This window comes from Coregonus clupeaformis, chromosome 18, assembly GCF_020615455.1.
Source record: "Coregonus clupeaformis isolate EN_2021a chromosome 18, ASM2061545v1, whole genome shotgun sequence".
NCBI lineage: Eukaryota > Metazoa > Chordata > Actinopteri > Salmoniformes > Salmonidae > Coregonus > Coregonus clupeaformis.
The window spans coordinates 34,778,250-34,793,581 of record NC_059209.1 but is presented as its reverse complement, the minus strand read 5'-3'; the positions used below and the strand labels follow the sequence as shown (position 1 = coordinate 34,793,581).

Here is a 15,332-nt window from a genome sequence, read left to right as displayed (position 1 = left end):
ACCCAATGAACCCGTCCGAATGGCTTCAAAACATTCTATGAGGTCGTCTCGATTCTCGTAGACAGTGTTCACGACTCTGCTTAGTAGAAACCTGTTGAATTATTAAATTTGGTCTGGGAGGTCCTAATTGTTTCGTTGCCAATTTATCTTGATTTGTTCGCCGACAAAAAGGAACTTCTTTCAAAGAGACAATCGAGTTGCACTGAAGGCTAGCCATTTTGACAGTAGTAGTGAATTGATTGATGAGGCTACCCGCTCTTTTCTTAGTTACGTTCATGGTTATGTTACGTATGACGAAAGCGTAAGTGCAAGCCCTCAGAAACCCATAGAGATTGTATTGAAAGCTCTGATATTTGAAAAAAATTGATTTTACATTAGAGGCTATGAGAGACTTCTGGGCGATTTTCAACCTGACTGAAATCGCCCCAAAACGGGCGGGGACATTTGAAGCACGACTTTAGCCTGATTGGACATTTAGTGGCAGATCAGACGTCTAGATTAGAACACTGATAACTACTGTTGCCGTGATATAATTGATTAGAAAAAAAATCCCTTCCTTTTCCCGTTTGGCAGTGCGTCGCCCATATCGCCCTAATGAACACACCGCCCCTGGTTGCAGAGCAAGAAGTAGCTGCAGTAACTCGTCGTCTTCAAGACGAAAGAGAAGAGACTGAACGTAAGATAGAAAAGGAGAGACAAGAAGCTTTGCTCTTAAAGAAACAGCAAGAAGAGAATGCTGCAAGGAAAAGATCTGTAGAAGACTTAAAAAGAGAGCTTGGACGTTTAGAGGAGATAAAAAGACTGAACGCGGCCAGAGCAAGGCTTCAAGTCTATGACGAAAATGAGTTGTATCCAGACCAAAGGCTTACTCCACATAAGTCTGAGCTGCCTACATTTGAGCAACCAATTGATCAGGTGAATCCTGTGTATCAGCACCCACAACCACTAAGGGATGTGGCTCCAAGAAGTGTGCTTCAAAACGACACAAGAGAGCTTGTGAAAGTCCTGGCTGAGGCTATATCAGCAAATAGGCTTCCCATTCCAGAGCCTACAATTTTTAGTGGGGATCCACTCAAGTTTAACCATTGGAAGTCTTCCTTTCAGACACTGATTGAGAGAAAAAATATTCCAGCTGCAGAGAAAATCTTCTTCCTTCAGAAATATGTGGGAGGAGCAGCTAAAGAAGCAGTCGAAGGTTATTTTCTGATCGATTCAGAAGATTCATATCATGCAGCATGGGACCTGCTCAAGGAACGTTATGGTGAGCCGTTTGTGATTGCCAAGGCCTTCCGAGACAAATTACATGCTTGGCCAAAACTAGCTCCTAAGGAGAGTGCAGACTTAAGACAATTTGTAGACTTTCTACGTAGTTGTGAATTCGCTATTGCTCACAATGAGAGTCTAAAGGTTCTTAATGATGATATTGAGAATCAAAAACTAGCTGCCAAACTACCCGACTGGTTAAGTAGCAGATGGAACCGAAGGGCCACACAATACCAACTGGAACACAGAAGGTTCCCAAGCTTTAACTATTTTGTGACATTCCTGTCGATGGAAGCTAGTATTGCGTGCAACCCTATAACATCCTACAACGCATTACGACAAAGTGAACCTGATAAAGCAAAGATCAAGAACCAAACTGTAGGTGCCAAGATCTTCACAACTAACATCAGTGAGAGAAACATAGTCACATGTGTGTTATGTAAGAAATTAGGACACAGTTTACACAAGTGCTTCAAATTCATTGAAAGGACAGTCGCCGAACGAGTCAAGTTCATTCAGAATGAAAGACTGTGCTTCGGATGTTTAAGTCCTGGCCATCAATCCAAGAGCTGCAGTAGCCGGATGGTCTGTGACACCTGCTCAAAACGTCATCCCACATGCCTACACGAAGATCGCTCAAAACAAGAACCAAAAAGGGAAACATCTAAAGACATAAGTTATGGCAAGGAAAGAAAGCTACTGTCAACACAAGAGGTTATCAAGGAAACCACATCCAACAGAGTTGTGCAAGATGGCAATACTACACAGACTTCAGCGATAGTACCTGTCTATGTGTCAACGCAAAGTGATTCAAGTAAGGAAGTTCTTGTCTATGCTCTGCTAGATTCACAAAGTGATTCTTCCTTAATTCTTGAGGAAGTAGCAAACATTCTAGATACAAACACGGAACAAGTGAAGCTGAAACTATCTACAATGTCATCAAAAAGGACAATTGTACCCTGTAAAAGACTCAAATACCTACAAATAAGAGGTCTATTCTCCTCTAAGAAGATCACAGTGCCAACAACGTACACTCGTGAATTTATCCCTGCCAATCGGACACACATTCCAACTTCAGAGACCGCTAAAGCATGGCCTCATTTGGAGCATCTTGCAGAACACATTGCACCGCCAAAGGAATGTGAAATTGGTCTGCTAATCGGATACAATTGCCCACAAGCGCTAATGCCCAGAGAAGTCGTATGTGGAGAAGAAAACGAACCCTTTGCTCAGAGAACTGATCTAGGTTGGAGCATAGTGAGTTATGGTGACCCACAAGAGCACTACAGTGATGCAATTGGAGTAAGTCACCGCATCATTGTAAGGAAAGTGACACCTGAACCCAAACCAACAATCAAGCTCAAAGGTGAAGTTCACTATGTTTGCAAGACTCAGATCAAGGAAATGATCAGTCCAAATGATGTAATTAAGGTACTAGAATCTGATTTCAGTGAAAGAGTTGAAGAAGATGCAACCGTCTCTCAGGAAGATCTCCACTTCTTGACTAAGCTGAGAGATGAAATCAAACACAAACAAGATGGTCATTATGAAATGCCCTTACCTTTCAAACAAGACAGACCAAATCTACCCAATAATAAGTCATGTTCTGTTCAGCGTCTAAGAGGCTTGGAACGAAGGTTCAAGAGAGACCAGAAATACTGCTCAGACTACATGAACTTCATGAAAGATATCATTGCTCGTGGTGATGCTGAGAAGGTTCCCGAAAAGGAACTCAACAATCATCCAGCCTGGTATATTCCCCACCACGGGGTATACCACCCTCAAAAGCCTGGGAAGATACGCGTCGTCTTCGATTGCTCAGCAAGATTCCAAGACACGTCATTGAATGACCACCTTCTTACTGGGCCAGAGCTCACAAATACCTTGGTGGGAGTTCTCTGCAGGTTTCGCAAGGGCCCAATTGCTATTATGTGTGATGTGGAGCGAATGTTCCATCAGTTCCATGTAAGACCGGAAGACCAAGACTACCTGAGGTTCTTATGGTGGGAGAATGGTGACCTGATGTCTCCGCCATCAACTTTCCAGATGAAAGTCCATCTGTTTGGGGCAGCCTCCTCACCCGGCTGTGCCAATTTTGGTCTCAAACATCTAGCCGCTAAAGGTCAGGATCAATTTAACCAAAACGCTGTTAAATTCATCCAAAGGAATTTTTATGTTGACGATGGACTGGTGAGTGTAACGTCTGATGCTGAGGCAATTCAACTCATCAAGGAAGCAAGAGGTCTTTGCAGCACAGGCAAGCTAAGACTACATAAGTCCGTCTCCAACAGCAAGCATGTATTGAAATCAATACCAAAGGAAGAGTGCGCTGAAAGTGTCAAAAACCTTGATATGGCTTTGGGAGAGCCACTCATGGAAAGAGCTCTCGGAGTGCAATGGTGCGTGTCCTCTGATGACTTTCAGCTCAGAGTTACAGTCAAGGAACACCCGTTGACCAGAAGAGGAGTGCTATCAACAGTAGCTTCCATCTACGACCCATTGGGGTTCGTAGCCCCATTCATTCTCCTAGGAAAGCAGATATTGCAACAACTGTGTCGAGACAAGGCCGGTTGGGATGAACCACTCTCAGAGGAGCTCAAGACACAGTGGGAATCTTGGCTACAAGATCTACAAAACTTGTCTAATGTAAGGATCAGAAGGTGCTATATTCCAGCAAACTTCATAGATGTCAAACAGTACGAGCTTCACCACTTCTCAGATGCCAGCGTCACAGGCTATGGGGGAGTGTACTTATCTCAGAACAATCAACACCAATGGGGATGTCCATTGTTCGTTAGTCATGGGGAAAGCACGTGTTGCCCCCACCAAAGTGACCACAATACCACGCCTTGAGTTATCTGCAGCAGTGGTAGCAGCAAGGACAAGTGTTGTGCTCAGAAAGGAGCTCGAAATAGATGGTCTTCAAGAACATTTTTGGACAGACTCAAAGGTTGTCCTTGGATATATAAACAATGATGCAAGACGATTCCACGTCTTTGTGGCTAACAGAATCCAAAGAATCAAGTCCACTACAGATTCAAAGCAATGGCGATTTGTACGTTCTGAAGATAATCCTCCGGATCATGCTTCAAGAGGCCTAAAGGCAGATCAGCTTGTAGCTTCAACTTGGTTTAATGGGCCAGATTTTCTGTGGAAAAGAGAGCTGCCCATAGAAGACGTCAAAGTAAGTGAGGTCATTGACAATGATCCAGAACTTCGAAAGGCCCAGGTGCTCAACACAAAAGCAAAAGAGGACAGGACATTGTTAGACCGCCTGACAAGGTTTTCTGACTGGAAAAGAGCCGTCAAAGCTATTGCTCGTCTTAAGCGCCATGCTAAGCAAATCAAGGGTCTCAAACTTAAAACAAATGAAGCCACAAGTGTTGAGGAAAGACAGGAAGCAGAGCTTTTCATCATCAAATTGGTTCAAACGGAAGTATTCAGCACTGAAATCAAAGGTATAAAGCAATGCAAGGAAGTAAAACCCAAAGACAAAACAAACAAGCTACACAAACTAAGTCCCTTTGTCGATGAGTACGGTGTGCTCAGGGTTGGAGGACGTTTGACAAGATCTGCCCTTCATCCACATGTAAAGCATCCTGCCATTGTACCTAAGGCAAGTCATGTGTCTTCTTTACTCATCAAGCACTACCATGAAAAGGTGCATCATCAAGGAAGAGGAATAACTGCCAATGAATTGCGATCCAATGGTATATGGGTTACAGGTTGCAGCAGCGCAGTTGCCTCGCACATCTACAAATGCACAACATGCAGAAAGTATAGAAGGAACACACAGGAACCAAAGATGGCAGACTTGCCAGACGAGAGACTGGAAATGACCCCTCCATTCACATATTGTGGTATAGATTGCTTCGGACCATTCTATGTGAAAGAAGCAGAAAGGAACTGAAAAGATATGGTCTTCTTTTCACTTGTATGTGTTCTAGAGCCATACATATTGAAATGCTTGATGATCTCACTACAGATGCTTTCATCAATGCACTGCGTGCATTCATTGCAATACGTGGAAATGTAAGACAGTTGAGATGTGATCAAGGCACCAACTTTGTTGGCGCTAAAGGAGAGTTCATGAATGCAATGAAGGACCTGGATCATGAACAGGTAAAGGAACATGGATGTGAGTTTGTTATGAACTTCCCATCATCAAGTCACATGGGAGGTGTATGGGAGAGACAAATTAGGACCATCAGAAGCGTTCTAACAGCGATCCTTGACCAATCTGCTAAAAGACTTGACAGTGCATCACTTAGAACCTTCCTGTATGAAGTGATGGCTATCGTAAATAGCAGACCTCTGACAACAGAGCACTTAAATGATCCAACAAGTCTTGAACCTCTCACTCCCAACCATATCCTCATGATGAAGTCAAAGATAACAACTCCCCCTCCTGGTCAGTTTGTGAGTCAGGATCTCTACCTCCGCAAGAGATGGCGACAGGTACAGTTCTTGGCAAACGAATTCTGGACACGGTGGAAGAAGGAGTACCTCCTTAATCTTCAGCAAAGACAAATATGGCAAAAGGATAAGAGAAATACGAAGGTTAATGACATTGTCATCCTACAAGAGGACTGCTCTCCACGAAATCAATGGAGATTAGCAAGAGTAGCACAGGTGTACCCTAGCACTGATGGAAGAGTCAGAAAGGTAAAACTGTTAATTAGTGACTCAACCTTAGATAACCAGGGAAAACGCACTACAAAGCCAGTCTATCTTGACAGGCCTGTATACAAGACAGTTTTACTGCTTGAAACAGAATGAATGTTGTGCTTATTTTGTGAGGTGAAATCCCAAAGGATGTGATTTGGTGGGAGTTTAACTGCCATAAATGTTATTCATGTCATTATTAATGTTATTCATGTCATTATTAATAGGTTTTACATAATATCATTATTATTTGTACAACTTGTATTTTGAATATTGATTTTGCTTGTATTTATGTGATAGGAACTATCTGTACATTCTATGTTGTGTTGGGACGCTTTTAGTGGTGACAAGTTCCAGACATCGCGGTAAAGTAGCGGCGGTAAAGTTTAGTACTCTGAAAGATAAGTTAAATTAACGACGTGTTTATTTACAAGTATTCTTGTTTCTAAGTGGACCCATTTCCCTCTCAGTTGTGTGCAGCCAGCGAGGTATGTTCATTATGTTAATTATTTGTCACGCATATTTACGTGCAAGGTTTCTGTAACGTGAACGCCAACTTCTTTTTTGTGCATGTGTTGAAATGTATTTAAACAGTTCGACGGTGGATTGATGACGGTGGAGAATTTAGTAGAAGAATAAATCCATCAGTAACCAGAACAGCGGCGTCGTGTATTTCCTGGAGGGAGTGATATTAGGCTATAACTAGCAATGCAAATGGCTCTGAGATACTAATATTACTACACAGATCATACACGTAATGTTAGCTAGCTAGCTAGCCAGTTATCGTTAGCTAGCTAGCTAACAGTACACTTTAACTTGAAATGAAAACGACTTTTTGACAAAATTAGAAATGTGTCATATCTGAAAATGTATCTAGACTCTCTTACCCGTATACATGGATGGACGCTTCTCCCTCTCTGTCACGGATGCCATGGTTGCCCTTAGTTTGAAGATGTAATCCCGTGTAGCTCAGTTGGTAGAGCATGGCGCTTGCAACACCAATGTTGTTGGTTCGTTTCCCACGGGGGGCCAGTATGAAAAAATGTATGCACTCACTAACTGTAAGTCGCTCTGGATAAGAGCATCTGCTAAATGACTAAAATGTAAATGTAATCCGGAGACAGGTGTTTTATACAACAGCCTTCGTGTGTTCTCTTTTCGGATTCGTCTGCATATTTGCAATCAAACGGCAGAATTTTCTTGATCTCCTTAGCTATCATCCTCCAGAAAGTGGAGAGCAACACTTATGCATTTCTACTATTTATATCTTTCAAAAAAGCAAAGTTAGAAAGGATTAGCTACATGTATTGACCAGCTCATATTATAGACAGAAGCATGCTACATGGCAGACCAATCTGAACTCATCTTTCGGCATGTCCAGCCCAGTCATTATTTCAGCCAATCATTGCTAGCGGGAAGGTTGATGTCTTTTTCCAGGGCTAAACCAACTAGGCTCATAATTTAACAATCATATTCATATTTACAGATGGAATATGAGTTTGTTATTAAGGCACATGAAAGTTCACATGTTCCAGAAGGCATTTCTTTTAAAAAAAGGTTACGTTCAAATGGCGCTCCTGTGAAGTAGTGATGTGCGACATACGCCTAGTTTCCTGAAACAAGTCACAGTACTGAGTAAAGTGTCTGAATAATTATGTAAATGTGATATTTCATATTATTAATTTTTTTACATTTGCAAACATTTCTAAATAACTGTTTTTGCTTTGTCATTATGGGGTATTGTGTGTAGATTGATGAGGGAAAAAAACAATTTAATCAATTTTAGAATAAGGCTGTAATGGGTCTGAATACTTTCCGAATGCACTGTAATGGCATAACATACGGACATAATTATCACCATAGGGAAATGACCCCCTTTATAAGGACCTTACCCAGTCATATAATTATACCAACCCCCCCACCCCCACATGGAGACCCACAGCTGGTCCTTTCTCAGTGATGTCTCTAAACCAAACTGTATACGGTTTTGTGACGTACAGGACTGTCAAAAGTTTTGTATTTATCTGATATTCTGATTATGAATGAAGGCCAAACCTAAGAATAACAAAAAGTTATATTACGCGCAAATTTAAGCACAATAATGGTCTACTGTAAAAGGTAAATGTTAAATGGTAAAAAGCTTTGACATAAAATCTAAAATCTAGTAGAAATATTGATTTATCCCTTTTAATATTCTATGGCCCAATCTAAGTGTCACGAATTCAGCCGAGGCTGCTCCTCCTCCTTGCTCAGGTAGGCTTCGGCGTTCGTTGTCATCGGAGTACTAGCTGCCACCGATCTATGTTTCTGTGTTCTACTTGTTTTGTCTATATTGCACACACCAGGTTCCAATTACGATCATTTGTTTCCCTATTTCACCCTCTGGTTCCCTCATTGTGTTGTGCGTGATTGTTCGTTGTTTTGTTGTCATTGACATGTGAGTCGGTATTTTCTTCCCTGCGTGGAAGATATGTTTATTTACTTGTGACAAGTAAAGTACGTCGTTGACTAAGTTCTGTGTCCTGCACCTGACTCCGTCCTACCGCTACACACTGACGCATGACAGAATCACGCACCATTATGGAGTCAGCAGGTACATCCATTCCTACAGGATCAATGGAGGAACGCATCCAGCAGCACTCGACCATGCTACAGACTCTTGGCACAGCCATGGATGGAGTGGTCCAGACTATGGAGCGATGGGAGAGGGGGGGGTTTCTACACCTCCTTCCACTACTATTCACTCCACACCGCTGTCCACCCCTTCACCACCTGGATCCAGTGGGATTCGGCTCTCGCTCCCGAGGGCATATGATGGAACAGCTGCCGGGTACCAGGGGTTTCTGCTCCAGGTGGAGCTCTACCTGGCGACCATCCACCCGGCTCCCTCGGGATACGAGAGCGTGTTTACTCACGTCTTCCGGCACTACGGTGTACCTGAGGATATAGTGTCTGATCGGGGTCCCCAGTTCACATCAAGGGTCTGGAGGGCGTTCATGGACCATCTGGGGGTTTTGATCAGCCTGACATGAGAGTAATGGGCAGGTGGAGAGAGTAAACCAGGATGTGGGTAGGTTTCTGATGTCCTATTGCCAGGACCGCACAGGGGATGGGTCGGTTTACATCCCCTGGGCAGAGATGGCCCAAAACTCCCTCCGCCACTCCTCCACTAACCTGTCTCCATTTCAGTGTGTACTAGGTTATCAGCCGGTCCTGGCACCGTGGCATCAGAGCCAGATCGAGGCACCTGCGGTGGATTAATGGTTTCAGCGCTCGGAGGAAACCTGGAACGCTGCCCATGTACGCCTGCAACGGGCTATCAGGCGACAGAAGGCGAGCGCCGACCGCCACCGCAGTGAGGCCCCGGTGTATGCAACGGGGGACCGGGTCTGGCTCTCAACCCAAAACCTGCCCCTTCGCCTGCCCTGCCGGAAGCTGGGTCGGCTGTTTGTGGGGCCATTTAAAGTCCTGAGGAGATTGAACGAGGTTTCTTATAGGATTCAGCTCCCTCCTGATTACAGCATTAACCCCTCGTTCCATGTGTCTCTCCTCAGGCCGGTGGTAGCTGGTCCGCTCCAAGAGTCTGAGGTGCGGGAGGCCCCTCCGCCCCCACTGGACATCGAGGGGGCACCGGCGTACTCGGTCCGTTCCATCCTGGATTCGAGGCGTCGGGTGGGGGGCCTGCAGTATCTTGTGGAGTGGGAGGTGTACGGTCAGGAGGAACGGTGCTGGGTTCCTAGGAGGGACATCCTCGATCCGTCCCTGTTGAGGGATTTCCACCGTCGTCATCTGACTCGCCCTGCTCCGTGTCCTCCTGGCCGTCCCCGAGGCCGGTGTCGGCGCACGGCTGGATCCGCGCGTCAATGGGGGGGTTCTGTCATGAATTCAGCCGAGGCTGCTCCTCCTCCTTGCTCGTGCAGGCTTTGGCGTTCGTTGTCATCGGAGTACTAGCTGCCACCGATCTATGTTTTTTTGTTCTACTTGTTTTGTCTATATTGCACACACCTGGTTCCAATTATGATAATTTGTTTCCCTATTTTACCCTCTGGTTCCCTCATTGTGTTGTGCGTGATTGTTCGTTGTTTTGTTGTCATGTGAGTCTGTATTTTCTTCCCTGCGTGGAAGATATGTTTATTTACTTGTGACAAGTAAAGTACGTCATTGACTAAGTTCTGTGTCCTGCGCCTGACTCCGTCCTACCGCTACACACTGACGCAGGACACTAAGACATCTTCTGAGAAAGCATAAAACAATAAAATAACATGATAAAGCCAGACTGAGACCATCTTGCTGTAAAGCACGTTTTTTTAATTGATGCTATACGGAAGTGAATACATGAGTGACATGGTGAGAGAACCAATCAGACACTAGGTCATAGGTTACAATCTAACCATCCTTCTGTTGCTGGTGATCCTTCTGGTAGGTGTAGGTGTAGTAGACGGTGCCTTTCTTCAGGTGGCAGGTCTCGATGTGTGTTCCTGGGTAGATGGTGGTGGTGCAGGTTCCCAGGCGGTGATCTGGTCCGACGTTGTCATCCCACACCTAATAATAATAATTACAATAATAAATAAAACATCATAAATATTTATTAATTTATTAATAATAACAATACTAATAACAATAATAATAAAAATAATACAAAATAAATAATAATAATACTAATAAATAATACTCATAATTCTCCTCCTCATCCTCCTTGTCCTCCATGTCTTCCTCCTCCTCTTCCTCATCATCATCATCATCATCATCATCATAATTGATTGGATTTACATATTGCTTTTCCATTGCTCAAAGCACTTTACATAGTAAGGGGGGAAACTCACCTCTAGCTTCAGGACAGACTTGTGGATGACGTCTAGGAAGTTGAACTCGCCGGGCCAGGTGGGGTTGGCCTGGTTCTTCAGAATGCTGGTCATGCCACCGAAGGCTGGGCCGCACCACACCTAAGGAAGATAATGTTGTCAGTAGACTTTTATTATTAAACGTTTTTTAATGAAATAACAACGTTTCATTAACTGACTGTTCTGGTTAAATAAAGGTTAAATAAATGAATAAATTCACCTTGACGTAGGGGTCTGGTTGGGAGATGATGTCTCCTTTCAGGTTGGTGGCACTAATGCCCCACACCCTGACGCGGTCGTCATACGGGCCACATTGTACAAGAGCCAGGGTGCATAGCACCATTAGACCCAGGGACAGAGAGAGAGAGGCCATGGTACACTGTCTGAGAGAGAGGAGAGAGAAGAGGAGAGGAGAGGAGAGGAGAGGAGAGGAGAGGAGAGGAGAGGAGAGGAGAGGAGAGGAGAGGAGAGGAGAGGAGAGGAGAGGAGAGGAGAGGAGAGGAAGATGTAAACATGTCAGATGGGTGTCCATAAGAGCTTGAAACTAACACTACAAACTTGAAAGATCAGGATGTATTATCTTTAGTAAGAGATCAGTCAGTGGAGGAAGAGAGAGACAGACAGCGACACAGAGAGAGAAAGCGAGAGAGAAAGAGAGAGGGAAAGAGAGACAGGGAGAGAGAGAGATGGAGAGAGAGCATTGAAAGAGAGAGAGAGAAAGAGAGAGAGAAAGAGAGAGATAGAAAGAGAAAGAAAGAGAGAGGGAAAGAGAGACAGGGAGAGAGAGAGATGGAGAGAGAGCATTGAAAGAGAGATAGAGAAAGAGAGAGAGAAAGAGAGAGAGAGATAGAGAAAGAAAGAGAGAGGGAAAGAGAGACAGGGGGAGAGAGAGAGAGAGAGAGAGAGAGAGAGAGAGAGAGAGAGACAGAGAGAGAGAGAGTGGTAGTAGACGAGAAGAACAGAACCAGAACAACAGACAATGTCTTACCTGTATATCCTTGAGATGGACGTCTGTCTTTCTCTAGTCACCCAACTGCTGATGGTCCTTACTGTGCCATCTAGCTGTTTATAAAGATCTCAGCCCCCCCCAGGTGGTATGATGACCCACAGGTGGTATGTAGGACTACTTAGTGATGAATTAACCAATGAGAACACACCCTATATTACCAGGAGACATATGGAAGCCTAGAAGGTGTAACAGCAAATTCTGATACTATCTGAAATGCTGATTGAACAAATTCTATTCCAGATAATGTCAAAAGGCCAGCCCAGTGAATAAACAGTTAGGTAAGGTAGAGGGTGGAGATGGTAAATAGTACTGCATAGAGTTTAGAATAATTCATCAATAATACCATTGATCACTATCTATATGAAGACAACAGGCGCCACACAGCCCACTGTTTCAGTAGGAGTGGTATTATAAGGACCACTCCTACAGTGACAATGTTTACGTCCCAAATGTCACCCTATTCCCTATATAGTGCACTAATGTTCAAAAGTAGTGCACTGTAAAGGGAATAGGGAGTCATGTGGGACCAAGCCTCTACACACTACAGTTATACCACTCTCTCTGTGACGCCTCATACAAACAGTGTCTCTGGCTTCAATAGAAGCTTCATCCCAGGGCCCTATCAACCGGATGAGTTGTTAAACCTTTTGGTTTTATCCTCAATCACTGTGGAGAGTGTGTCTCTCAAAGGAAACATTCCATACTATGGGCTCCATCTGTTACTGTGGTGGAACAGGTCCCCAGGTGGTCGTCAGCTGACACATCGTTGTCCCACACCTCCAGCTCCAGGTTGTCATTGGCCACATCATTGCAGATGAACTCGTTACTCCAGGTGGGGGTCAGAATTGTTGTTAATGATTTCAGAAACAAAAGAGGTGTTGTGCAAATATAGAATGCAACTTTCAAATAAATATCACAGTCTGTAAATATGCCCGTATAGTTTCAAAAACATATGTCATGATCCAAAAGAAAATATGAGTCATCATTAACAAAAACAAATGATGATTAGCAAATAAATGCAAGTCAGGTTTTTTTCTGGTTAACACAGAACATTTTACAAACATATTTCTTACTTTGCAAAAACAGTGGTCAAATATGTTTTTGTAACTATGACAACATTGTGACTCCACAGATTAGATATGTGGCCTGTATCGTACTTTATTATTAGGATATCCTAATTTCTTTTTTTGGTGATCAAATGTTTTTTATTTAGTAATAATATTTGTCAGCAAACAAGAATACATACATACAACATGAGGTTACACCCATTTTTCCCAAGACCAGCTTATCGTAAATTGAGACAATATTCCTTCCCCCTCCCCCAATACAATTTAGATTCTATTGTCCCCAAGTAACTGTTCTTCTCTAGAAAGTAACTATAGAATTAGTCAATGCCAAGGAGATACATGTACACTGAAAGGACAATATAAAAGAGGAAATATAGCATGTAAGTCAATCATTTTTCTATGTGTGTGTGTGTGTGTGTGTGTGTGTGTGAGTGAGAGAGAGAGGGTGTGAGTGTGTGTATATGTGGGTATGTGTCTGTGCATGTGGGATGGGAGAGTGCGGGAGGGTGATTGTGGATGTGTGTGGGAGGGCAGGAGAAAGTGGGTGTGCGGAGGCGTGGGGTGTATGTTGTGTGTGAATGGATGAGTGGGGGGATAAGGTTAACTTTAACTATACAAGTAAATACCAACAAAATCCAACTTATCACATGGAATGTCAACAGGCTCCATGATGGGTAAACCAAGCATATGGTTCTCGAACACCTAAAGATGTGGGGGTTCTTTGCATTTAAAAAAAAATAAGAAATTGAACATTTAAAGAGGAGCTGTGTTGGAGAGGCCCATGCTGCCACCCACTGTAGTAACAGCAGAGGGTTAGGCATCCTGATAAATAAGAATACACAATTTTCCCTCATATCCCAGCATATTTTCTAAGGCGGCCATTTTCTAATGTTGAATTGTAAATGGTAAAAGATAAACATTGATTTCATTGTATATCCCACCAGGGGCAAATCTGGTGTTTTTAGATAGAATTCAAGCTATATTACATAAAATCCAGAAAGGAACTATTATTTTAGCAGGTGACCTAAATCACACATTTGATAAGATTGACAGATTTAGGGAGCCTCCAAAGAGACTGAAAAATGTCATCTCTGCAAATAATTTACAGGACACCTGGAGATTACTATTCCCAACTACAAAAGACTATTCCTTTTTTTCTCAAAGTAAGAAAAGCTATCCAAAATGTGATTACATTTTTATTTCCAAAAATGCACTCAACAATTTACTGGATAAAAAAATTCACGATATAGTGCTATCGGATCATTCATGCTTAATTGCACAAATAGAAAAAAACATTTAGCGATAAATTTGGAGAATGAACATCTCTTCTAGATAAACCCAGAGAAAAAAAAAAGAAAATAAGAAATCACTATTTTAGAAAAAGTCCATAAAAAATCTTTACAAGGTAAAGAAGAAAATACTTAATTAATCTCGTACTCGTTAATGGCAACTTAACCTGGTAAATATATTGCAGCGCTCAGTAAACACATACAGTGCATTTGGAAAGTATTAAGACCCCTTGACTTTTTCCACATTTTGTTACATTACAGCCTTATTCTAAAATTGATTGAATAAATGTTTATGGGATATGTAGCTCTCTCATTCTTGAACGTATCAGTCTGAACCTTTGCACACACACAGCTGCCCTCTTGTGGACAACATCTAAATTACACCCAGCTTTCTATGTCAATGTATGGCCTTTCTTTTGCATTTCAAAGATGATGCAACAAAAATAAAAAACTATTCCAACATAGTTACAGATCAGCTGACGATCACCTGGGGACCTGTTCCACCACAGTTACAGATGTAGTCCATAGTATGGAACGTTTCCTGGGGCAGAGTTTCCTGAACCCTCAACTATAGCTACAGCGAGACAGCAGCTCTGTCCCAAGAGGATGAACTTTGACTTTCAGCCTTTGACCCTACTCTCATGTGAGTGTCTCATCTGATATGACAAACCTCACTTCAGTATGGCATGAATAAAGAAACCTGCATCTCAGCATTATATGGTCTCAGACTGGTTCTTTGTGTTATCATCGTAAAGTGTTAGTAGAAGCTTTACATCTGTTCCTGTCTTCATATTTCTCAGTGATTATACATTTTTAGCTTTATTTACGAATTCCGGAGATTTTGAGAGACATAAATTTTTTTTACAGACACATCATTACCATCTTTTAGCAAATATCTATCTCCTGTCTCATCGCTTTTAAGAAAGTGACAAATCAATAACGGCCCAATATATAACTGTATCTCAACACCCTCTCTGATAAGATTACAGAAAGCTGTAGACTAGATCCACACGTCTGTACATACTTCAGCTGTGGGATGACATCACAATAACAACATTCTAAAGTGAACATGAACATAATTCAAACATTCAAAAAATTCCCTTGGCAGATGTGGCTAGGATCCTGTAGCACAGACAGACAGACGGCTGCTGCTAAAAGATAAGACTTCCAGCAGCAGCCTGTGTTTGTGTGTGGCGCC

At 42.8% G+C, this 15,332-nt stretch overlaps 1 protein-coding gene across 1 annotated transcript; it reads right to left on the bottom strand.

The window, feature by feature from the left end:
- Positions 1-10,215: 10,215 nt before the first annotated feature.
- LOC121587283 (calcium-dependent lipid-binding protein-like) lies at positions 10,216-11,837 on the bottom strand. The gene is made up of 4 exons (XM_041904196.1): positions 11,758-11,837; positions 10,990-11,152; positions 10,752-10,871; positions 10,216-10,470 (listed from the first exon to the last, which is right to left on the bottom strand). Exons 2-4 carry the CDS (start codon positions 11,140-11,142, stop codon positions 10,315-10,317), a joined length of 429 nt encoding a protein of 142 aa, XP_041760130.1. The 5' UTR covers positions 11,143-11,152; positions 11,758-11,837; the 3' UTR covers positions 10,216-10,314.
- Between the last annotated feature and the right edge of the window lie 3,495 nt (positions 11,838-15,332).

What these genes read in the sequence shown, in the direction of transcription:
- LOC121587283 (XM_041904196.1), bottom strand. Translation starts at nt 11,142, where the DNA reads ATGGCCTCTCTCTCTCTGTCCCTGGGTCTAATGGTGCTATGCACCCTG. An exon ending in AACCAGACCCCTACGTCAAG is followed by an intron (nt 10,872 to 10,989) that starts GTGAATTTATTC and finishes TATCTTCCTTAG; the next exon opens with GTGTGGTGCGGCCCAGCCTT. An exon ending in AGTCTGTCCTGAAGCTAGAG is followed by an intron (nt 10,471 to 10,751) that starts GTGAGTTTCCCC and finishes TATTATTATTAG; the next exon opens with GTGTGGGATGACAACGTCGG.